This window comes from Lissotriton helveticus, chromosome 6 (assembly GCF_964261635.1).
Source record: "Lissotriton helveticus chromosome 6, aLisHel1.1, whole genome shotgun sequence".
Taxonomy (NCBI): Eukaryota; Metazoa; Chordata; class Amphibia; order Caudata; family Salamandridae; genus Lissotriton; species Lissotriton helveticus.
This window is the reverse complement of record NC_136067.1, coordinates 1,721,977,576-1,722,003,916: the sequence shown is the minus strand read 5'-3', so window position 1 is coordinate 1,722,003,916 and position 26,341 is coordinate 1,721,977,576. Positions and strand designations below refer to the sequence as shown.

Below are 26,341 nucleotides of genomic sequence, written 5' to 3'. Positions count from 1 at the left end.
GGGTTTCCTCATCAACACGGACAAGTCCTCTCTCATTCCATCTCAGACCACGGAATTCTTGGGTTTCCTGGTGGACTCTGCAGCGGCGTCTCTTCGCCTCCCCCTTTCCAAAGTTTCCAAAATCAAAGCGGAAATTGTTTCCGTTCTTCAGTCCTCTCTCTTATCTCTCCGGTCCTTGGCGAGGATCGTCGGTCTCCTATCCTCCTCCATTCAAGCCATTTTCCCCGGTCCGCTCCATTATCGCGCTCTTCAACGTCTGAAGATAAAACACCTCAGACAAGGTCTTGCTTATTCGGATCTCGTTTCCCTAGATCCCGAATCCCGCACCGAGCTCCAATGGTGGATAGACCATTTAGATGCGTGGAACGGCCGGACTACCTTCGCCACGGCCCCAGATCTTGTCTTAGAATCCGATGCAAGCCTATCGGGTTGGGGCGCCCGATGTGGACCAATCTCGACTGGAGGTTCATGGTCCGCCGAGGAGTCCAAGTTGCACATCAACTGTTTAGAAATGCTTGCAGGTTCCTTTGCGATCAAAAGCCTTTCAAAGAACAGGATTCGCTGTTCTATCCTCCTACGCATGGACAATGTTTCTGCGGTCCGCTATATCAACCATTTAGGCGGAACCAGGTCCAAGCCTCTGGCGGACTTAGCGAAAAGCCTGTGGGAATACTGCCTCGCCCATCACCTTTCCTTGTCAGCGGAGTACCTTCCAGGGGATCTCAATTCTGTGGCCGATTGGCACTCGAGGTTCCTTCGAGATTCCAGCGACTGGAAGCTCTGTCCATCCGTTTTCCTCTCCCTCTCCCATCTTTGGGGCCCTTTCTCTATCGACCTTTTCGCGTCCCGTCTCACCTCCCAATTGCCCCAGTTCTACAGTTGGCGTCCGGACCCTATGGCCTTGGCGACGGACGCTTTCCTCCAGGATTGGTCTCGTCATCTGCATTACGCCTTTCCCCCCTTTCTGATGATCAACAGGGTCCTTTCTCAAATTCGTCGCCAGTCTTCTTCCCTGGTTCTTGTAGCTCCTTTCTGGCAGGCACAGGTTTGGTTTCCGTCCCTTCTAGAAATGGCAGTGGACTTCCCAGTCCTTCTTCCCTCCTTCCAGGATCTCCTACTCAATCCTCAAGGCGAACGACACAGTCTCATTCTAGACAACACTCTGACCTTGTCGGCCTGGAAAGTTTCCAGCCTTCCCCTTCTAACGTCCTCATTTCACAAGAGGCTTCGCTCTTTATCAGCCAGGCTTGGGCCCCTGGCACCTCAAAGGCGTACAAATCCGCCTGGTCTCTTTGGGCAAGCTGGTGTTTGGAAAGGGACCTCAATCCCATTTCAGCCCCTCTGAATTTTGTCATTAATTTCCTCGCTTCTGAGGCAAGCGCAGGTAAGGCTTATCGCACTGTAAATCTCTATCGTTCAGCTATTTCCCTTAACCACTCCCAAGTTGATGGTAAACCAGTCGGTGCTCACCCTCTCATTTGTCGTTTATTGAAAGGAGTTCGATGTGCAAAACCACCGTTGGCTAAGTATACTTCTTTATGGGATGTTACAAATGTTCTTAAATTGTTTACGAATTGGCCTGACAATTCTGTTCTTTCACTAAAAATGTTATCTGCCAAACTTACCATGTTACTGTGTTTGATTTCCATTAAGAGAGTTTCTGATGTCAAAGCTCTAGATGTTTCTGCTCGCCAATTTTCCCCCACAGGTGTACTGTTTCACATACGCAGACGCACTAAAACTAATTTGGATTCAGTGTTTTACCCTTACTTCCCTGCTCAGCCCAAACTGTGTGTTGGACAATGCCTAAAAGTGTATGAGCAAAGGACCGCTGATCTCAGAACGCCCTCTCATTCTCAACTTCTCATTTCCTTTCGCAAACCCCATCTCCCTGTCTCCTCCCCTTCCCTCGCCCGTTGGGTTCGTTGGGTCATGTCTCTTGCCGGAATTGATGTCTCCATTTTTGGAGCTCATTCGGCCAGGGGAGCCATGGCTTCTAAAGCCTTTTGGTCTGGCTCCCGGTTGGAGGACATTCTCAGATCGGCAGATTGGTCCAATGACAGTATCTTTCGCATGTTCTATTGTAAACCTATTCATACTGTGGCTTCTGATGTTGTTAATATGCTTTGAACAAGCATAATAGGAGCCTCCGGTCTTGTCATAAAATGTAGATTTTCCTAGTATTCATGACGGAAAGTCTTAATTTTATTAAAGACACGGAGGCGAGTATTATCCCGCCGCAACATTACTGACATTTGTTTCTCCCTCCCTACAGCAAATCCAGCCTTGCCACCGGCTTCGTCCTAGGAGTTCTACTCTTCGACTGCTGAGGTCATCGCCTCCACGCCTTCCACTTCCAGTGCTTCCGGATCCTTCTCCTGGTGTTCTGTTCGATCTTCTCCCTTAGATTCCTCTGATGCAAGACTTATGTTCCTGGACTTTGGCTCTGTCCTTGATTTTGTTAATTTATCCTCTGTTCACTGACCCTTTATGACTTGCTCACAGCGAAAAGAGGAAGCTGCGCAGTCAGTTAGTGTCTTTATCTGTTAGGTCCTACATCATTGGCTACTGTACTCTCGCGTTTTTTCACATTCCCATGGCCCAGTTCTCCTGGCCCTCTGGGAACTGTAGTTCTTATTACTTATCTTGGCTGCTATTCTAATAAAGCAAGATTAGAAAGCATAATACTCGCCTCCGTGTCTTTAATAAAATTAAGACTTTCCGTCATGAATACTAGGAAAATCTACATTTAATTAGAACACGAGCAGCGGACGGACACTGGGGAGAATCAACAAATGTCAAATTTCCTAAGGCAGACTGACGTGATGCTTAGGTGATGTTTAGGCGATGCATAGGTGGTGCGCTGATGAAAAATGTGGTGGTGAGTGATGTTTGGTGCTCAGGTGGTGCCACTATATGGTGTGGATTGGAAATACGTTGTGGATTGTGGAGTTGAAATATGTTATTTGGTGTGTAATTATGTGCTGTGTATTGGAAATGTGTGGAGTTGAAATGTGTGGCCTGAAACTGTGGTGTTGAGGGAAACTATGCTTAGTGAAATTGTATCATGGTGTGCATTCATGTTGATTGGTGGTATGTGCCATAGAGTGTATTTATGTGGAGTGTATTTATGTTGCATTGAGTAGAGTAAATATGTGGCGTGTAATTACATTCATTACACGGAGCTGCTGAAGGGTATGGAATGAAGCCAGATTAGGCATGCGGTCACTAACCAGTCAACTAATCACCCTGAGACGCAGGCCCATGAGGTCCTATCACCACGCTTCAAATAGACCATATTAGGTCATTTTTCATGACAATTTTTCATGTTAATGCCTCACTAAGGGCAACTCAAGCCCAGAGGCAAAACCTAGCAGCCGATTTTTGCTGTTAAGTTTTAGGACCATAGGCATTTTACATTTAGTTTAGAATTGAGCATTTTTGTAGGGATCAACAGAGGTCCTGATGAGTAGGCAGGAGGGGTCTGCCTATGAAACATGTCATGTCGACAAAGTAGACTACACTTGTAATTCTACTTTCTAACCCCTTTTTAATGTTCCCAGCTTGCGAAGCCATTAAAATTAATTTTTTCGACTAGCCAGGGAATTTTTACCCCTTTTTTTACACCACTATTCACGTAAACAGGTCCCTACACTCCTTAACACATATCACTATCCTTTTCACATCACATAGCCTATTGTCAAAAAAAATAGAAGTGCTCCCGCGTCACTCGTAGGTTGAAGCACGCCCCGCCCCGTAGAGGGACGGGAAGACCCCAATGATGGGAGAATGACACTATGGGATTCATAGTGTGTGAGGGGTATTTTAAAAACACAGTGCCCTCATTCTGCCACCCGCAGAGAGGCCTAATTTTCACATTGTAGTTCTTCACAAGTTTAGAGAATATCATATAAAATTAGTCACCACTCACATTGATAGAATCCCATTGTTTACAAGTCTAGTTCAGGAGGGTGATTCTATCATCTTCTTCCCCAATTGATTTTTTGGTGTAATTATGTGGTACAGAGTGGTATTATGTGGAGTGTATTTATGTTGCATTGAATAGAGTGTAATTGTGACATGTGATTATGTGGTACTGAGTGGTATTATGTGGAGTGTATTTATGTTGCACTGAGCACAGTGTCATTACGTGTAGGCCTGGGCAGCAAATTCCATTCCGCTCGAGGAATTTGGGTAATTTCGCGTTCCGCGGAGAACGCGAAATTGCCCAAAATACTGCATTCCACGACTTTGCACAATATTTTGGTTGTTCGCGTTCTCTAAATGCGTGTTCGCAAGATATTTCTCCCCGAGCGCGCAAACAGCGATCGCGAACAGTAAAAAAGCATTGCGAACAAGCAATTCCGCGTGTTTGCGTAATTTCTGCTTTTTCGCTGAGATTTCTTACCGTTTCACAGAGATGTGCATAACGCGATTACGCAATTTCCGCCAACCCCTAATTACATGTGTAATTATGTGGTACTGAGTGGTATTAAGTGGAGTGTATTTATATTGCATTGAGTAGAGTCTAATTATGCGGCATGTTATTACGTGGCACTCAGTGGTATTATGTGGAGTGTATTTATGTTGCACTTAGTAGAGTGTAATTATGTAACGTGTAATTATGTAGCATATACTTATTTGGCACTGAGTTGTATTTGGAGGGTACTTATTTTGCATTGAGTAGAGAGTAGTCTAAATATGTGGCTTGTAGTTATGTGGCACTGAGTGGTATTAAGTGGAATGTATTTATGTTGCATTTAGTAGAGTGTAATTAAGTGGCACTGAGTGATATTATGTGGAGTACATTTATGTTGCATTGAGTAGATTGTAATCATGTGGTGTGTAATTATGTGGCACTGAGTGGTAATATTTGGAGTGTATTTATGTTGCATTAAGTCGCGTGTAATTATGTGGCTTGTAATTATGTGGTGCTGAGTAGTATGTAGGGGTGTAATTATGTTGCATTGAGTAGAGTTTAATTATGTGGCATGTAGCTATGCCACACTGAGTGGTATTATGTGGAGTGTATTAATGTTGCATTGAGTAGTGTAATTATGTGGCATGTAATTACATGGCACAGTATTTTTATGTGGACTGTATGTGTGTTGAATTGAATATAGTGTCATTATGTGGCGTGTAATTATATGGTACAGAGTGGTGTTATGTGGAGTGTATTTATGTTGCATTATGTAGAGTGTAATTATGTGGCATGTAATTATGTGGCACTGAGTGGTAGTATTTGGAGTGTATTTATGTTGCATTAAGTAGAGTGTAAATATGTGACGTGTAATTATGTGGTACTGAGTGGTATTATGTTCAGTGTATTTATGTTGCATTGAGTAGAGAGTAAATATGTGGCGTGTAAATATGTGGCACTGAGTGGTATTATATGGAGTGTATTTATGTTGCATTGAGTAGAGTGTAATTATGTGGCACTAAGTGGTATTATTTGGAGTGTATGTTGCATTGAGTGCAGTGTAATTATGTGGCATATAATTATGTGGCACTGAGTGGTATTATGTGGAGTGTATTTATGTTGTATTGAGTAGAGTGCAATATTGTGGCATATTATGTGGCACACTGATTTATGTGGAGTGTATTTATGTTGAATTGAATAGAGTTTTGTGATGTGTAATTATGTGGTACTGAGTGGTATTATGTGGAGTGTATTTATGTTGCATTGAGTAGAGTGTAATTATGTGGGGTGTTATTACGTGGTACTGAGTGGTATTATGTGGCGTGTATTTATGTTGCATTGAATAGAGTGTAATTGTAACATGTGATTATGTGGTACTGAGTAGTATTATGTGGAGTGTATTTATGTTGCATCGAGCAGAGTAATTACGTGGTGTGTAATTATGTGGTACTGAGTGGTATTATATACAGTGTAGTTATATTGCATTGAGTAGAGTGTAATCATGTAGTGTGTTATTACATGGCACTGAGTGGTATTATGCGAAGTGGATTTATATTGCACTGAGTAGAGTGAAATTATGTGCTGTGCAATTATGTGGCACTGAGTGGTATTTTGTGGAGAGTATGTTGCATTCAGTAGAGTGTAATTATATGGCATGTAATTATGTGCCGCTGAGTGGTATTATTTGGAGTGTATGTTGAATTGAGTGCAATGTCATTATGTAGCATAGAATTATGTGGCACTGAGTGGTATGTGGAGGGTATTTATGTTGCATTGAGTAGAGTGTAATTATGTGACGTGTAATTACGTGGCACTGAGTGATATTATGTGGAGTGTATTTATGTTGCATTGAGTAGTGTGTAATTATGTGGCTTGTAATTATGTGGCATGGATTGGTATTATGTGGAGTGCATGTTGCATTAAGTGCAGTGTAAATATGTGGCACATAATTATGTGGCACTGAGTGGTATTATGTGGAGTACATTTATGTTGCATTAAGTAGAGTGTAATTATGTGGCGTGTAATTATGTGGCACTGAGTAGTCTTATTTGGAGTACATTTATGTTGCATTAAGTAGAGTGTAATTATGTGGCGTGTAATTATGTGGCACTGAGTAGTCTTATTTGGAGTGTATTTATGTTGTATTGAGTTGAATAATTATGTGGCTTGTAATTATGTGATACTGAGTGGTATGTGGGGTGTATTTATGTTGCATTGAGTAGAGTGTAATTATGTGGCATGTAGCTGTGTCACACTGAGTGGTATTATGTGGAGTGTATATATGTTGCATTGAGTAAAGTGTAATTGTGTGGCATGTAGTTATTTGAAATGTTTTTATGTGGATTGTATACTGCATTAAATATAGTGTATTTTTGTGACATGTAATTATGTGGTACTGAGTGGATTTATGTGGAGTGTATTTATGTGGCATTGAGTAGAGTGTAACTATGTGGCGTGTAATTATGTGGCACTGATTGGTATTATGTGGAGTGCATGTTGCATTGAGTGCAGTGTAATTATGTGGCATATAATTATGTGGCACTGAGTGGTATTATGTGAAGTATATTTATGTTGCATTGAGTAGAGTACTTATGTGGTGTTTAAATATGTGGCACTGAGTGGTATTATTTGGAGTGTATTTATGTTGCATTGAGTCGAATAATTATGTGGCTTGTAATTAAGTGTTACTCAGTGGTATGTAGGGTGCATTTATGTTGCATTGAGTAGAGTGTAATTATGTGGCATGTAGCTATGTCACAATGAGTGGTATTATGTGGAGTGTATTTATGTTGCATTGAGAAGAGTGTAATTGTGTGGCATGCAATTATGTCGTTATACTCGTGCATCCCTCAAGAAGCGGCCCTAGTAGCAACAGCTAAAGCACTCAGAAAGCAAGAATGGTTTTATGATGCGCCACAGAGTTTCATTTTACAATGTGTGGAATTGGCCCTGACACGAAATTTCTTCGGCTACAAAAACGAGCTCTTCCTCCAAGTGACGGGGACATCGATGGGGGCTACGATGGCACCGAGTGTGGCATGTATTTATGTGGGGCAGTTTGAGGAGCACGTCATCGATTCAGACAACAATCCTTTCAAAGACCATCTACGTCTGTGGAGACGTTATATCGATGACGTGCTCCTCATCTGGTCAGGAGAAGAAGATTCTCTCCTCCAGTTTCTTAACTGGCTAAACACGCAAGACAGGAGTCTACGTTTCACTTGGAAATACCACCAGACAAGTGCAGTGTACCTAGATTTGGATATCGAGGCTTCAGAAGGAAAGTTTGCTACTAGTGTACACCAAAAACCTACAGATAGAAACTCGCTACTGGCTTACCAATCTTACCACCCTAGAGCACTCAGGGACAATCTCCCAGTGGGCCAATTTATGAGGTATAGGAGGAATTGCTCTACGACTGAGGTCTATAAGGAACAAGCTAAGGATCTAAGTAGCAGGTTACAAGCCCGGGACTATCCACGTAAAATAATCCGTCAAGCTAATAAAAGGGCGTTGAATACACCAAGGACAGCACTCTTAGAATCACATAAAAAAGAAAAATCAGAGTGTCTACCAGTGGTCATGACCTTTGACCCGCTGGCCTCGAGGATCCGACAAGCTATCAGAAAACACTGGCCACTGCTTAGCACGCAAGATCATAAGATGCCGCCACCCCGTTTTGCTTTCCGTAGGGCCTCCAATCTAAAGGACAAATTGGTTCACACCAGAATGATAGAGAAAAAACCGCCAGAAACTTCGACGGTACCAAATGGCCACTATCCCTGTGGAAATTGTTCTGTGTGCCATATCACGAGCAAATGTAACACCATTCTGCTAAAATCCGGAAAGATCTGGACGTTAAACCATTTTAGCAATTGCAACACTACGAATGTAGTCTATAGATTGAGCTGTGAGTGCGGCCTTGAATACATCGGCCTTACGACACGCAAAATCAAGCTTCGGATCCAAGAGCACCTAAGTACGATACGACAGGGCAAACTGACTACAAAGTTAGTGCAACACTGTCATCGTAATAAACACTCCTTTACTTGGGTAGTTCTGGAAAGAGTGGTGGGCGAGGCACAGTCTATGGAAAAGCGCCTGGCAACTAAAGAGGCACGCTGGATATACCAGGAATCTAGCGAACAGCAAGGACTAAACGAACTACTGGAAAGGAATAAGTTACGATGATATAGTTGTTCCTTGGCTCGACAATCTAATAGCCCGATGACATATTTACCACACTGTAAATATTGAAACTATCCACTCTCCTTATTCCATATGCCGTAAGGTGTTCCCGTAAACTAGTACACCAGATACTTACTGCATATTTGACCCGAGGGGTGGTAGTTCTTACTGATGAGGTTCAGCGCATGGAAACATTTTTAACTGTAAATATTGAAATTATCCATTCTCCTTACTCCTTATGCGGTAAGGGGGTCCATTACACTAGATATTAACTGTAGATTTGACCTGAGGAGTTATATCTCTTACTAATGAGGCTCTCCTCATTGAAATAGTAGCTCACGATGAAATATATAAAGAAATATATAAAGAGCTTGGTGGTTGATAATTAATATGACTATGTGTGCACCTTCCCTGTGTACAACCATAACTTTATTATGTGAAGCAGCACCGTTCCAAGATGGCGCCCGCTCTATTCAATGCCCGTCACGTGTTATATATGTCTTGTCATTAGGAGCACGTTTTGATTATATTTATGCCCCTTCCGATATAGAAAATGCGACCATTGATAGCATGTATATAAAATACGAAGTGTAAACATTAGTAGAAGTCCGCACTCGCTGGCTAGAATAACCATGTGAGCTGTAGGACCAACCAGAGGTGCGCTACACACGTGACAGCACGGTCCAATCAGAGCCAAACAGCACTGATGCCGGAAGAGGTAAATAAACCGCGCGTCATACACTCGGCGCTCCGGTGCCGAGAAGACGCCGTTTGAAGTCCCTCCACTGGTAAACGCGCTGTCCCCCGGACAATAACAATTTTTGACACAGTGAGATTATAATGGCTGATTGTAACGTGCGCCCGTATGGCGCCTTCCCCTCTCTTCATTTTTTCCGTCAGATGAAAATAGAAGGGAGGCAAGACCATACTTACCGGTTGGAAGTGGGTCCAAGACTTGTATATAGCCATATTGGTAACGGTATGAAAGCTAAAGGTGCCCCCCAGGTAACTAGCATTATTGTCTATTACTAGGTGCAATGTAGTGTTAACTACGCAGTAAAGCTACCGGCAGTCTTTTACATATATATACATATATGTGTTCAATTTTTTTGATTTACAGCATTTAAAGCACAGTATCGCTGGCAGTGGCACCCTAATTTTCGTTTGCCCTGAAGAAATTGCCTGATAAAATACCTAAGGCAATGAAACATGTCGGTTGTGGGCTGAGTATGAATCGATAGGTAGTATTCGTACCCCCTTTTTTATATTACATGTTTACTGTAAGCAACAAGAAAATATAAATAAAAAGGTAGTTGCATCTTGTTGCGCAGTATTTTGTGTGTTATATGTTGAACGTTGTTAGTCCTTGTCACATATACATTTTGCGTACACTGCACCATTCACTGTCTTTCTCTTTACTTTGGGTTTTCGGACACGTTTACGTTAAGCTATTTGACACCGATGATGAGAACAGGGCCATCCTGGTGAGTACCAACCAGGGGTCCCATTGGTGGTGCGCCCGTGAGGTGTCATCTAGCTATTCACACTTTTTTCAAATGTTGTCCTTCTAGTGGATGTCTGTACTGTGTTGTCTGGTTATTTGTTTATCAGAGACGGGCTATCTTTTATTCATGGCATTGGACTGAAACAGAGTAATAATCTCTATAATTATAGGTATAATTAGGACGATCATTTGACAAACTATAGCTGTTTACAGTTCTACATTACTTTTTGCCTTTAGGACTGGGTCAATTTATGATTAATGCAATTATGTGACACAATGTTTTTATGTGGAGGGTAATTATGTTGAATTGAAAATAGTGTAATTTTGTGACATGTAATTATGTGGTACTGAGTGGTATTATGTGGAGTGTATTTATGTTGCATTGAGTAGAGTGTATTTATGTGGCATGTAATTATGTGGCACCGAGAATTATTATGGAGTGTATGTTGCATTGAGTGCAGTGTAATTATGTAGCATATAATTATGTGGCACTGAGTGGTATTATGTGGAGTGTATTTATGTTGCATTGAGTAGAGTGTAATTATGTGGCGTGTAATTATGTGGGAAAAACACCAAGGGAGAAACTAGGGAATAAGACTAGGGGTGCGTCCCATTTCCCAAAAAGATACTAAACTTTAACAATGTGGACGGACCCACTGTGTATACACAGTTAGATCACTATATGTAGTGTGAACATGGACCCATTAGGTGTTCTTAAAAGACCCCTCACACACCAACCTGGTTGGTGTCATGCTTCATCATTGGGGTCCCAACTGGGCGGCTGAGTGCATCCCGGTTGTGCTACGACGCCTGATTACAGCGGAGCAGGTGTTGTGCGTAAATGTGATGTGAAGTGAGTTTTTAGCAGTTAAAAATATCTCTGAGAATCCTTGCCTCTAACTTTAATAATGGCAGCTCAGGATATGGTTAAAAAACAATATGTGTAGTGCAACTATTCAGGAGTTATTACCATAATTTGACTATGTGTGGCGGTCTACATGTTTCAGCCCGCTAAACAAGTGGAAAGGCTTTCTTCGGGACCACGTGAGTGAGTGGCAAAGTTGAAGGGTGCCACGTGAAACCTGTTGCGATACCTACATACGCGCTAAGGTGTGTGGTGTAAGTGTCGGCACACTCACTAACACTTGAAAAAATACCTGTAAGGGAATGAAGAAGACATGACAAGACAAATAGTCTATCGCAACATACAATGCAACCTTATTGGCAATAAGGATGTGCTGTAGTCATTGTCTTTAGGAAAACTACAGTGATTGGCGTGTTGCCCATGCTTGTAGACTCCTCCCAGTCCTCCCATTCATCCGTGTCCTGGAATACAGGCTGGAATGACAGAGCCGGGTCGTAGGTGAAGGCCTCACCCATCGATGCCGGAGACGGCGTCAAGCGGCGCCGATCCGACGCCGGATCCGGACCGGGGCTTAAACCGGGGTCAACGTCGCCCGAGGGCGATGCCGGGAGCGACTCCAAAGGGGTCGGCGTCAGCAGAGGAGTCGTAAGGTCAACTGGTTTCAACCGGGATCCGGGCACGGATTCCATGGGGGCCGACGGCATCGGGACCAAAGTCACCGGCGGCGCCGTGGCCGAAGCACCCAACGGTGCCGGGGCCGGAGCTACCGGCCCACCGAGGCCCCCAGTCGGGTCTGTGGGGCCCAAAGGCGCGCCAGCATTCCTCAACGGAGGGAAGTGAGTCCTCATGGCAATGAGGAAATCACGAATCTCCTCTGGCGTCGCTCGCAGGCCAGGGACCGGAGGATATGGGCCTGGAAGCGGCGCTTGCGGCTCCGACGGAGCCGTGTGGGCAGTGTCGCCTGATCCCTCGCCCGCGTTGCGCGAGCGACGAGGGGAGAAGAGCGATGACGTCTCTTCGACTTTTTCATAGAATGGCTCGACTTAACGGAGGACTTGGAGCCCGACGAGTGATGACACTGACTCGTCAAGCGACGACTGCGGCTCCGCGACTGGTCCCTCACCTTCCTCCTCGACCGGGACCTCGAGCTGGGCGGAGCCGAATGCCGGAGCTCGAGCAGCTTGCGGGACCGCTCCCGCCTAGCTTTCGACGTCAAGTCCCGGCAGTCAGGGCACGACTTGTCGTCGTGGTCGGCCCGAGGCAGTAAAGGCACCGACGGTGGGGGTCGGTCACCGGCATCAGGAGGTGACAGGCCTCGCAAGGTTTAAACCAGGCATCCCTATCGGCACTGGGGGTCGACTATCGGCTCAAAAAGTGATCAAAAGAGATCAAAAAGTTAGTCAAAAAATGACTAGAGTACTGCTCTTCCCGAATCTGCACTTGATGGCGCGCAAAAAAGAAGAACTGACGTCAGCACGCGAGGCCGGCATCTAAGTACTCCGACAACGTCATCCCGGCGATCACAATGCTGACGATGGACGCGGAGCCGCAGACGACGCCTACCGACACGCAAGTGTACTGCTGACGAAAACTTTCCGGATCCAGTCTGACGCCTGGGGGTATTCTAAGGTAAAGAATCTAACACTAACGTGTTTCTTTCAGATATAGACTATCCAGTCCAATACCCACAGATGCCTTCACAATATGGATACGGCTGGAACATGCCCTTTGGACCCCCACCGCCACCTCTTTATATGAACCAAAACCAAGGTTCCCTTTTTTAGGAGGAGGCCCGCGAAGCAGAGGGAGGACACGACGAGAGAACCAAGTCCATTGGGGAGACGACCAGCATGAGGGAGCACTAACGAGGAGCAAAGCCAAAGACCAGCAACCAGGCCCCAGCACGAGATAAGCTTAGTAACTAACCTCTCGGCCCACATCCTGACACCCACTGAACTGGCAGTCCTAGAGAAGGGACTCGGATTTGTACCAACGGCCAGACTAGACAAATTTCAACTACACTGTGAGCTAGCGGCTTTCTTCTGGAAACTAAGGTTGAAAGCTTTTTTGAACACTCACCATCCCTCCCAACCGTTGAACAAGATGGAGACACACTGTTCAGAACCAAATCCACATTCATGCCCCCACCGAATGCCATTCCCCCTGAGGTGGCAGTCTATGAACAAGCTGTCTTTATGGACATTGAAGCCCTGAGCGAGGACCACACTTTCCAGAACAACAGCACAGCAGAACGTACTGCCATACAATCTCTGAGATCCAACCAATCCATTATCATCAAACCCGCCGACAAGGGTGGAGGACAGTCATCATGAACAAAGAGGACTACCGTCTAGAATGTGAGAGACTCCTCAGTGACACTAAGAACTATGCAAAACTCAGTCAGGACCCAAGTGAAAATCTGAGAGCACGCATCCACACACTAGTGGAGGAAGCAGAGACAACAGGACAAATCACACCCAATGAAGCCAAGTTCATCACTTCCACCATGGGCAAAATACCATACTTTTAATAGTGCCTAAGACTCACAAAAACAAATCACCCCCTTCGGGGCATCCCATTGTATCAGGCATAGGTTCTCCACTATAACCCCTGTCCCGGTACTGCGACTTCGTTCTCCAACCTATGGTCCAGTCCACTAACACATATCTCCAAGACACTTAGGATCTCCTGAGACTACTCAACAACATGGACTATGGCCCAGAGACCTCATTTCTAGTAAGTCTCGATATAGAGAGCCTCTACACCTGTCTCCCACAGGATGACACGCTGGAGTCTAAGAGACGGCATTGGAGAGAACCGACTGGAAATACCACACGTCCAGAAGATTCATCTGGGAATGCGCCAAACTTGCGCTAAAAGACAACTTTTTTATTTCGAAGGCCAACTATACCTCCAGAAATATGGTACATCCATGGGAAGCGTTTTCACCCCCAGAGTAGCAGTCCTGTATGTACACGATTTCGAGTCTAAGTAAATTTTTTCCAAAAACGAGTCTCGGATTCCGGAAAAAAAGTTCTATAAATGATACATAGACGACATCCTACTCATTTGGGAAGGAGACACAGAGTCATTAAACACATTCTGCCGATGGCTCAATACCTGTGAACAGAACCTCAAATTCACACATATGTTTGACCATCAAAACACTACATTCTTAGATCTGGACATCTGAGCTGACAATGGTCATCTGAAAAGCAAGACGCATTACAAACCTAAAGCCCGAAACTCACTTCTTCAGCTTCCACCCCAGATCTCTACGGGTGAATCTCCCCTACGGACAGTACCTCGGCTGAGAAAAAACTGCAGCAGTGTGGCAGACTTCAAAGACCAAGCTAAAGACTTAAGAAACAAACTTAAGGACCGTGGGAACCCCAAACACATCACTGAAAAAGCCAAAAAACGGGCCCGGGATCGGGAAAGACTCATTGAGAAACATCCACGTAAAACCACACCGTTACCTTTGACCTGCACCACGACCTTCAACATGGTCTCCAACAAAGTCTCCAACATCGTCAAAAAACATTGGAAAATCCTTAAGACAGGAAATCTCAACTGGGACCTTCCCTTATTGTTTCACAAAAATGCAAAATCCATTAAAGACGCCCTGGTATCTACCAGGCCGATCCAAACACAAAAGCCAGATAACACTGTCCTAAACGCTTGGGGGCTCCCATGAATAACTGCCCATTTTGCATGTGGCAACTGTATGCCACCTGATTAAAACCACTAAAAATCTCCATCTAGAACACGGCGCACGCCATATACCACATTGTATGCCTGTGCAACCTTACCTACATTGGGATGACCAATAGAAAGGTCAAGACCAGAATTTGCGAACATCGGAGCACCATAAGAAGCAGAAAAAACACCACCAAAATGACCAATCATTTTCTTGAGGCAGGACACACCACTAATGACATGCGCTAGGTCATCATAGAGGCTCTGGATTCAAACATGCCTAACATCCAACACCAACTTTTACAGAAAGAACAGAGATGGATCTATCGCCTATCCAGCCATAAGACAGGCCTTAACGATAATATTCCTTGGAATATCCACAGCAGAGCATAACGACCTGCAACTGTGAACATCCCCACCAACCTGACCACCTCTCCTTTGCAATGATAACATGTACACCTCCACTAATATAAGGACATGAACACAAGAGCTTGCAACTACCAGACACAATGTACCACACACATCGGTACTGGATCTATACAAAGGATGCACTCTTGCAACCAACAGGCAACACCTGCGAGATCACCATACCGGAATACTGACACTTAAACTGATGCTTCTAATAACCTATCTGTTGAATATACCCTCCTGTGGTATATACCGTCTTCCCAGACTTGTCCAGTATTTATGAAAAATCCTACTCATTCCTTAAATCTAATACCTAGGTGTGGGCTGGGATTGAATGGACCACTTTCCAAGATGGCCGCTGATTTGACCGACCGAGACGGAGCTACAGTCCTTCATCATTGCTGCTTACCAAACAACATGCCATTCACTCACCTGGTCCTGAAGAAAGCCCTTCCACTTGTTTAACGGGCTGAAACATGTAGACCGCCACACATAGTCAACTTACGGCAATAACTCCTGAATAGTTGCACTACACATATTGTTTTTTAACCATATCCTGAGCCGCCATTATTAAAGTTAGAGGCAAGGATTCTCAAAGATATTTTTAACTGCTAAAAACTCACTTCACATCACATTTATGCACAACACCTGCTCCAATGTAATCAGGTGTCGTAGCACAACCGGGAGGCACTCGGGCTGCCCGGTTGGGACCCCAATGATGAAGCATGACACCAACCAGGTTGGTGTGTGAGGGGTCTTTTAAGAACACCTAATGGGTCCATGTTCACACTACATACAGTGATCTAACTGTGTACATATAGTGGGTCCGTCCACATTGTTTAAGTTTTGTGTAATTATGTGACACAGTGCTATAATGTGGAGTGTATTCATGTTGCCTTGAATAGAATGTAATTATGTGGCTTTGAATTATGTGGTACTGAGTGGTTTTATGTTGAGTATATTTATGTTGCATTGAGTAGAGTGTAAATATGTGGTGTGTAAATATGTGGCACTAAGTGGTATTATATGGAGTTTATTTATGTTGCATTGAGTAGACTGTAATTATGTGGCGTGCAATTATGTGGCACTGCGTGGTATTATTTGGAGTGTATGTTGCATTGAGTGCAGTGTAATTATGTAGCATATAATTATGTGGCACTGATTGGTATTATGCGAAGAGTATTTATGCTGCATTGAGTAGAGTGTAAGTATGTGGCATGCAACTATGTCGCACTGAGTGGTATTTTATGGAGTGTATCTATAATGCATTGAGTAGAGTGTAATTATGTGGTGTGTAATTATGTGGCACAGTGGTTTTATGTGGAGTGTATTTATGTTGCAATGAATAGAGTGTAATTATGTGACGTGTAATTATGTGGTACTGAGTAGTATTATGTTGAGTGTATTTATGTTGCATTGAGTATAGTGTACATATGCGGCGTGTCCCACAGCCCAAATGCTTTTACATGGAACCTGTAGGATTGCGAGGGGAGTCAGGCGCATAATAAGCCTCTTTTGTTTAACGTGCATTTCTTCCTTCTCAAAGTCGTGTTACAAAAACGCATTTTGTATCAATGCACGCTAAAGACTTTTAATTCATAAGTGGAGAATTTAGCTGCTTGTTTCAGCCTGAAAGGAAACACTTAAGAGTAAATATTACAGAGACAGCAATACTGTCCAGCGACAAAGTTATAATTCGTGCAGCAGGTGCAGCGGCACCTAGCTAAGGATTGTGATGGGTGCATAGCAAACAAATTGTGACTACCTTTAACTAACAAACCTGAGCTGGGAAGGAAATGCAAGGTGCCATTATATTACTTGGATTACGGGCCAACGGTCAGTAATTGAATGTGAAACAAACCAACCCCATCTGCTTTCCCCATCGCTCTCGTCCCTTGCATGCAGGGACTCGTGTGTGGCACACTGGGAGCTGCTCATAAGAGATCCACACCCCAACATCACCTTAAAAATAAAAGCCACAATCGAAAGATCTATCCGAGCACTGAAGTACACAACATGAAGAAAACAACAATCAGCCAAACCAATGAGTTGCTCCTTATAGTTTGTTGTAGGTCTATTTACTATGCAAAGGCTGTGCAGCATCCTAAAAAATTTAAAAAAAGGAAAACAAAAACAATCACAACTGCTGTTCCAGTTCACGCCATTCGAGCCTACTGAATATTGCAGGCACCATTTTTATTTTTTTATTGACCAACTTAAGATGGTAGAAAAAATTAACATTTGAGTGTGCAAAAGTGCTTTTATTGTATTGGAGCGCCTGGAAGCAAATGGCAGCTACTAGACATTCCAATCATTTTTAGCCAAACTGTGCAGCACGGCTAAGGGAAACTAGCGCGGTCGCGAAAGTCAAAATGACCGTGCTGGGTTAATTAGTAACCTGATCCAGGGAGGAATGCTGCTGGCATAATGCGCGCCGCGTTCCCGAGAACCCAAGGCCATGGGAGTGAAAGTTTTGAGGAAAGGCGAGACATGCACCAGTCTTTGGTCATTTGCAGTGCTTTCATTAGTGAAAGCCACACGCAAAGGCAAATGGAATGTGTGGGAGGGGGCCGACCCACACAGAGAAGTCTCTTGGTAGCTGGAGTGATTCCAAGAGGTTCTCTCCTAGAACAACCCATGCGCGCTGCCCTAGGCAAGACCTAAAAAGCGCTGTCTTTTGTTACAGATTGGTTTACCCAATAAAACATTAAAACAAAAACAAAGGCCAAAGAAAGGGGGTTCGGAATAGTAAAGTAACATGCATGCTAAAAACAAACAACATTTACCATAGTGGGCTAAAATCACAAACAGTGTCTTACAATAAGAAATTACTCGAGTTACATCAGTCTCTGCAGCCAGGCATTTTGGAAAGTAAATTGCTCGGCCCAATCGAATACAAGATTTGTTAACAATTGTGCTAACTTGTGTATAGAATTGCATTTTCTAAATAAAATAAGGAACAAAAGACTGGACACTCTTTCCTTTACATTGGCATATTCTGAGCTTGCTGATTTAAAGAAAGCTGGTGGACATATACATTGTTAAGAGCAGAGAAATTCAGTGCAAATTGAAATTAAGGATGTAAAGAAATTATAGTTTAAAATGGAGAGCGTAAATACGATGATCGCTTCAAATGGGATGATGGTTCATTAAGAGGTACTGGCATGTGTTCCTGACTATTGACAACAAATGACACTTGCATTATTGTGGAAACAATATTAAAATATGCTGCAGATCGACTGATGTCAAGGAGATGTGAAATGGAAGACTTTAATACAGATCAGAATTATTAAACCTGGTTTCAGTTGAGGAAGAGAAAAGCAGACCAATTAAAGCGGCATGAACCAACTAATGAATCAAGTGTAAAACAACCCTGAAAACATAGAAACGTGAACCTCCGAATTCTGTCCAAAGCAGAACATTCCCATCATTCAATATGCCAATAATCGTTTGTAATAACAGATCATTAGGCTAATGCGCTGGGAAATCAGAAGCTGTACTATACGTTGCGTTTGTAATAAATATTTTTTAAAGGATATATATCAGACACCCTTATTTACAGCTGTTTACATCACCTGTAATAGTTCAGAAAAGTGAAAGGCTAAAAGTAATAAAACACTTACCATAAGATAAAAGCAATTTAACACTCTCTAATTTTCCATACTGGGCTGCAATAAACAGAGGTGTAATTCCAAAGTCATCTTTGCTCTCTTTGTCAACCCCTTGCTCAAGCAGCAATTTCATTATCTCAGTAGAAGCCTAAAAGAAAGATAATTATGTTACAAACATTTTTTTAAACAAGCAGCATATTTATCATCACATGAGTACTTTCCTTAAATGTAAACGTTTGCATTCTGTGATTTTATGCAGCACAATTTTATTATACATTTGAGGTACAGTAGTTAGGAAATGCATATTTTATATTCATATGGCATGTGAAAGTGGTTTTGACATAGTTAGTCCCCACTTTTTGCTTAATGCCTGATATGATTTCGAAATAAGTACACTGGGTCCCTGCTAACCAGGTTCCCAGTGCCAGATCTCTTTGGCAAAACTGTACCACAATAGGCACAACTTCACCACCCTTATAAGACCCTAGTAATTTGTGACCCTGGTAACTATGGCATGGTTACTGAAGAGGGTCCTCTAGGGCTGCAGCATGTATTATGTCATCCCAGGGAACCCTCACCGAGACCATGCACACTGCCACTGCAGGCTGCATGTCTTGGTACAGAGAATTCAAAAAAGTAAACATGGCAGACAAAAACTGCATGAGATAAAGGTTAAGTCACCCCTACTGCAGACCTTGCAAATAAGGCAGGGTGCACTATATCCCATGTATGGACATATCTGCATGAGCAGATATGACCCTGCAATTTTTGAGCCATTCTTGGATATTCTAAGTGCACATGGAAGCTATAAAGAGCACATGGGCTGGATACTTATCATTACAAGTTTCTTAGCTCCATGATGACTTCACTGTACCCTAAGAGGTTTGGTACCATCTAACCCAGTAACCTGGAGAGATCCAGACAAGAATCAAATATCAATGGGATCAGGGTGGACGCCCTGGGAGTCACTGATGCCAGTATCACCATAATGGCTGAGCAACTTGTGTCCTCAGATCAATAACTGCTTGGAGAGGCCTATACAGACCTCAAAGCTGACAATCAGGCTAAGGTGCATTTAATGGCCTTGGTGTCCTTAGATTGGGGAGGGGTTAGTGACCTCAAAAGAGTAGTGGTATCTTCTGCTATTTCTGTACAGTGTCTGCTAGGCAATGATTTGGAGTACTCAGCATGGGCTGAGGTAGAAAGAAAACCCATGCAGCAATGCTGGGAATACCTAAATGGGTGTGTGTGAAAACCAGAACACAGTGAAGAACCCAGGTGAAAAATAAGTATTGGAGCCTTAAATTAAGAACCAACCTTCCAAGAGAAAGGACAAGAGTTCTGGGAAGCCAGCTTCTATTCAGATACCAGATCAAGTCCCATCTCTTCAGGGAGAAGACTTGAAAGCCCCACAGGGAACTGAGCCCCAGGAGCTTGGGCCTTATACGGCAGAGCTTTTAGGCCCAGGGGACCCTCTAGGGAAGATCTGTGCCGCAGCAGAGCACCTGCCCAACTCTTGAAAGCCAGAGGCAGCAAGCTGTTGATCAAGAAAAGAAAAGTGTTGATGGTTCCCACAGGACCTATTGGGAGGAGGGTCTGCTATACACTGAGGCCAAAGGCCCCAAATCTGATGCCACTTGGAGAGCGGTAGTGCCTCAGCAGTTTAGAGAGTTTCTCCTAACATTGGTCCATGACATTCCTCTAGCTGGGCATCTTGGCCAGACTAAAACTTGGAGTAGGTTCGTCAACCACTTCCACTGGCCAGGAATGTCCCAGGAGAAGGAGTTTTGCAACTCCTGTGCCACCTGTCAAGCCAGAGGCAAGACAGGTAGCCAACTAAAGGCACCCTTAATTCCACTTCCAGTGGTAGGGGTACCCTTTAAGAGGGGTGGGATTGACATTGTTGGTCCCCTTGAACTCTCAAACAGCACCAGGAAAACGATTTATATTAGTGGTAGTGGATCATGCCACTAGGTATCCTGAGGCAATTTCCACAAGAGCAACCACAGCCCATGCAGTGGCCACAGCCTTCCTTGGAATTTTTACTAGTGGTTGCGCTTCCAAAGGAGGTAGATCAGACAGGGACACAAACCTTATGTCTGCATACCTGGAAGATATGTGAACTGAGTGTGGGGTGACTTATAGGTTCACTACACAATACATCCGCAGACAAATGGGCTTCTTGAAAGGTTTAACAAGACCCTATGATTGGTGGATTCTCTAAAAAACACAGAGGGAGATGGGACGTCTTACAACCATGTCTGCTTTTTGCTTACAGAAAAGTGCCACAAAAGGGAGCAGGGATTTCCCCTTTGAACTTTTGTTTGGACACTCTGTAAGGGGACCACTTTGTCTTGTGAAGAAAGGATGAGAGACCTCTCCAAGAACCTCAGAAAGATACTGTGGATTAAGTGTTTGGCCTCTGTTAGAAAAGTAAGTCCCACTGTCCAAATAGGGACCCTTGCTTCTAGTAAGGGAAAGGGGTATACACACTTTAGATAACCCCTTGATAGCTTGGCACAAATAGACAGGCTTATCCCAAAGGTAATGTGTAAAGTATTTGTACTCAAAACACACAGTAATACAGTGATAACACCACAAATGGACACCACACCAGATTAAAATAATAGATTCTCTTTATCTAAACCCAACAAGACCAAAATAACAAAAAATCCATCATACAGGTAATAAGATATGACTTTAGAACAGTTATTGCAAAAATAAAGGTTGTAGAAAACAAATAGCTCCACCTGGGGCTATTGCGACGTTGTGAAAGCAATAAATCAAAGTATGGCGCTGACCGCAAGGAGCGCAGCGTTGGGCACGGAGTCACACAGACTCCCAAACAAACATTCTCTTGGACACAAAGTCTATGACGATGCACGGCGTCGTGGACGTGAGGCGTCTGTGTCGAGGTCAAGGCCGGCTCTGGAGAGGCGTTGTTTCCGCGAGGAGGTGATGCGCCAAGTCCAGGACAGGGAAAGACAGTCGCTTCGATGGTGAGGCGTTGGTTTTGGTGACGATGCAAAGTTTGCGAGTTCATGGAATCACCGTCGGCAGTTAGCGGCACAACAATAACAAGATGCAGGTGCTGGCAATGACAGATGCCCATAACTTGCAGGCGTCGGCAGGTACGGAGCTGCGGTTCAGGCCGGGTGGTGGGTCATTCACTTCATGTGTGGTGCCCGGGGCATCAGTGCAGGTCGCGGCATCATAGCGATGTCACTGACGGCGTCTGAGACAGGTTTTCTTACTTCTCGTAGGTTTCCTCCAGCTCCCAACAGCAGGAACACATCCAGAGGTCCGTAACTGGAATAGGCACCTCCTGGCAGGTCAGAACTCTCAGCAAGAGGAGCTGGGGGTGAAGTCTTTGTGTCCCTGAGACTTCAGAACAGGAGGCCCTTGGAGATCTTCTTCAAGCAGGTTCAAAGCAAAGTTCCTGTATCTTGAAACACACAGTCAACGCGTTTCACCCACAAAGGGCTTCCTCGGGGCTGTTCAAATAACAATAGAATATCTTGCACAAGTTCCATCACATATTCAGTCAATATACAATCCTTGTGGAAGTCATGAACTATGACATGCCATGATCTATTTTGGGATTGAGGGCACAATAAGTATGATTTGACCATAAAGGAGTGTGGTGTTCACTTCAGTTCATTGTGGTTTTGGGTTGTATATTGACTGAATATGTGATGGAACATGTACAAGATATTCTATTGTTATTTTAACAGCCCTGAGGAACCCCTTTGTGGGTGAAACTTGTTATCTGTGTGATTCAAGATACAACAATAAAGAAGAGATTTCTAGACATTCAAGTCTCCCCAAAAAATATTGTCATCATTTGTTTGCATATTATATGCTGTTTAATGTGTGCCTCTCTTTGCCAGTCATTCTAATAGTGTTTAGGTCTTGTGGCAGTGGACCTACAGAGGTGGGCACGTTTTACTTCTAATTTCAAATGCGGATACATATAGTGATTAAGGAGTAAGTGCGGCAGTAATTAGTTCCCTCGCTGCCATTTGTTTTGTTTAAAATCAAAGCAAAGTTCCAGAATTTGTCCTCTCCTTGGCAGAAACAACAACTGCAGTCCGACCCTACACAGCACACAGCAAAAGGCCAGTACTTGTCCTTGGCAAAGGTTCCTCTTGAGTCCAGAAGTGATCTAAAGTTCTGGGGTTTAAGGTCTAACACTTATACCCCACTTTGTCTTTGTTCTTCTGTGCAAGGGTCTCTGAGCCCACTCCAAACCAGTTCTGTCTTCAATGGTGTAGTATGACCACAGTGGGTGGCGACAGTATTGTACAAGGGAGACAGGCCCTATTCAGGTGCAAGGAAGTCTCCTTCCACTACTCCAAATGCGGCTAAGCCCCAGTGGCTGTCTACAGTGAATGCACATCCCCAGCCCGTCACTCCAAACCCAGTCAATCCACAAACAAGACACAGAAGCGTTAAACAAGAAAATGGTTACTTTCTAAAAGTGGCCTTTTCAATTACATAACTCAAAAAACATTGTTACTAAAAGATTTGTTATTAAACTCTGAGTTCAAAGAGCCTAAACTTTATTTCTGTATCTTGTCCTGATGGGAAGTCATACTTGTACGATGTTACAAATTATTTCCCATTCTATCCTAAGGGACAGATAGCCTTTCAACAGTGAAAAACAAAACTGGCAGTATTTCACTATCAGGACATGGCACACACACCAGTTCATGTACTCCCTTTCACATACACTGCACCCGGCCTAGGGAGGTACCTTGGGCCTACCATATGGGTGCCTTATATGGAAGAAAAAGGAAGGTTAGGGCCTGGCAAGTGGGTGCACTTGCCAGGTCAACATGGCAGTTTAAAACTGCACGCAGACACTGCAGTGGCAGGTCTGAGGTACCTTTTCAGGGCTACTCGTGTGGGTGGAACAATCAGTGCTGCAGGCCCACTAGTAGCATTTGATTTACAGCCCCTGGCACAGTCAGTGCACTTAACTAGGGACTTACCAGTAAATCAAATATGCCAATCAGGGAGCAACCAATTGTAATAACAATATACACAGGGAGCACTTGCACTTTTGACACTGATCAGCAGTGGTAAAGTGCCCAGAGTCCTATAGCCAACAAAAACAGGTCAGAAAAAAATAGAAGTAGGAAGCAAAACGTCTGGATATAACCCTGCAAAAAGGGCCAAGTCCAACAGCCTCCTTTCCAGGATGGCCAAGTACATGAAAAAAGGCAACAAAAATCTTGAGGCCAGCCAAGAGCTCCAGAGGCTCTGGTATGACCAAAAGGCTGCCATTTCCCTTTTGCAACCCATAGCCTTTGTTATGTAAAAAAGGCCCAAACTTTTCCCTGAACCAATCAGAGCCCCTCACCGACTAGAACACTCCTGGGAGAACCTTTTGCCCCTCAGATTTTCGTGCACTTGTGCCGTAAACACCTTTTGTGCTAAATCCGAGGTGAGCCTCTCAGGGGAGGAGGGTGGGTGTATGTGAATCTATGAAAGCTTCCAATACTGGAGAACTACAGTTACAGGTAAGTAACTTGTTTTCTTACTCCAGTATTGGAGCTTTCATAGATTCACATACCTGAATCAGAATAGCGAGCAGTAAATTATAGCACATTTTGTTTTGTTACCCACAACTCTAAAATAGGCAACATGTGTCAGTCCACCATTGCGGTCACAGTCTATAAATACCCATAGACAGATGTTTATAAATTACGTATAATACAGCATATGACAATAAAAAATTTGCTTTTCTTACCACAAAGGAAGGAGGGATGGAAAAGAGGGCTCACCGTTACCAGAAAAGGTTCCTTAGTACTGCTTCCCCACCACTGCCACATCCTATCTGCAGGTGCATCAAGGCAGTAATGTCTGGTGAAGGTATGAGTACTCTTCCAGGTAGCAGTCCTGCAGATATCCTGGATAGGTACTGCTGCACATAAAGCAGTGGAGGTGGACACTGCCCGTGTAGAATGTGCACGAACAGGTGCATTCCCCGGCTTCCCCGCCGCCTGATGACAATATTGTATTGTCTTTGAGATCTATCGAGAAATTACCCTTTTACAAGGGAGAAACCCCTTCCTTGGGACACTATAAGCGACCAATAGTTGGGAAGCCTTGCGGAAAGGCCTTGTTCTTCGCCCGTAGAATTCCAGGCACTGTTGAACATCTAATGAATGAAAAGCCTTTTTCCACTGCTGTTGACGGTTGATGGTAAAACCGCTTAAGAACCAGTGGTGTATTTAGATGGAAATCTGTTGGCACTTATGGAATGAATTTGAGATTAGTCCTGAGGACCACCCTGTCCTTCTTTGAACTGCAAAAACGGTCCTTGTATTGTGAGAGCCTGTATCTCTCCAACTCTTCTGGCTGAAGTGAGAGCTCGAAGAAGAGCTAGTTTCCCGGATAAGAATTTCTGGGTCGAAACAACCCCTTCAGGAATTGTTTCATAATTCTTTCAGACCAAAGTAATGGACTCAAGGAAGTTTTCTATATTGAGAAATTGCCGTCAGGTGTACTTTAATAGAAGCATGGGCCCAACCAGATTTTGCCAACATCAGAATATATGGTATAATTCGATGTGCCTCAGAGTTTAGAGGATGAGTATTATGTTCTTGGCACCACAGACTGAATCTCTTCCATTTCATCCTATAAGTTTGGTTTGTCGTATCCGCTCTGGCATGCGCTAGAATATCTGTATTCTGCCGAAATATCTAGGATGGGGAATTCGCAATATTCAGGAGCCAGGCAGCTAAGCGCAGCGATTTCGGGTCCGAATGAAGCACTTGACTCCGGGACATTGTCAATAGTGATGATATTGGTTGTAGACGAATTGGGCGATCCTCCGATGGCAGGAGCACCTCCGTGAACTAGTGTTGTCTGGGTCACCACGGAGATATTAGTATTACTTTGCACTGTTCCTTCTTTATCTTTGTGAGAGTATGTGACCAGAGGGGGATCGAAGAAAGGGCGTAGGCAAAGACGCCTGACCATGCTATCAAAAACGCATTCCCCCAGATTCCCCCTGGTGATGCCAACTTGCGAAGAACCGGCAATGTGTTCTGAGCTGTCGCAAACAGATCCACTGCTGGAACTCCCCACTTGAGGAAGATGATCTGCAGTATGTCCCTGAGAGTGCCCGCTTTGATGTTCAGATTTCCTGGAAGGTGTTTCTCCTTTAGAGATACTCCATGTTGGACAGCCCACTTCTATATCTTTTGTACTTTCCATGACAGGGAAAGGACCTTTTATCTTCCTGCTTGTTGAGATAGTGCATCGCGGTCGTGATGACTGCTCTCACCAAAACAGACGTTCCCTGAATTCTTGGTAGGAAAGCCAGTAGTGCCAAGCCTACCGCTCCGAGCCCAAGCCAGATGATGTTGTCGTGTATTTCTATAGGTTCTGAATCAGTCCCCCTATTCCTGACCCTATTCTGGTTAAACTAACTATCAAGTTAACTAACAGTCAGCCCATGAGGCAAGAAAACCCCCATGATGCAGATACCGTTATCTGACGCAGTCACACTACGGCACAGGAACGTGTTATCTGATTAGGTCATAACGCTTGAGATCTAATTAGACAAGCGACATTCCTCCAGCCCCTGATAAGGCATACGACGTTCTCATAACAAATCAAACCTATGACAACCT

At 44.0% G+C, this 26,341-nt stretch overlaps 1 protein-coding gene across 7 annotated transcripts in view; it reads right to left on the bottom strand.

Moving 5' to 3' along the window:
- The window catches only part of ASB3 (ankyrin repeat and SOCS box containing 3), a 471,022-nt gene that overhangs the window by 203,061 nt on the left and 241,620 nt on the right, over positions 1–26,341 (bottom strand). For all 7 annotated transcript variants that reach the window (XM_078649594.1, XM_078649600.1, XM_078649598.1 and 4 more), the window contains one exon: positions 18,708–18,843. In XM_078649594.1, coding sequence (XP_078505720.1) covers positions 18,708–18,843 — 136 coding nt within the window. The remainder of the gene's footprint in view (positions 1–18,707; positions 18,844–26,341) is intronic.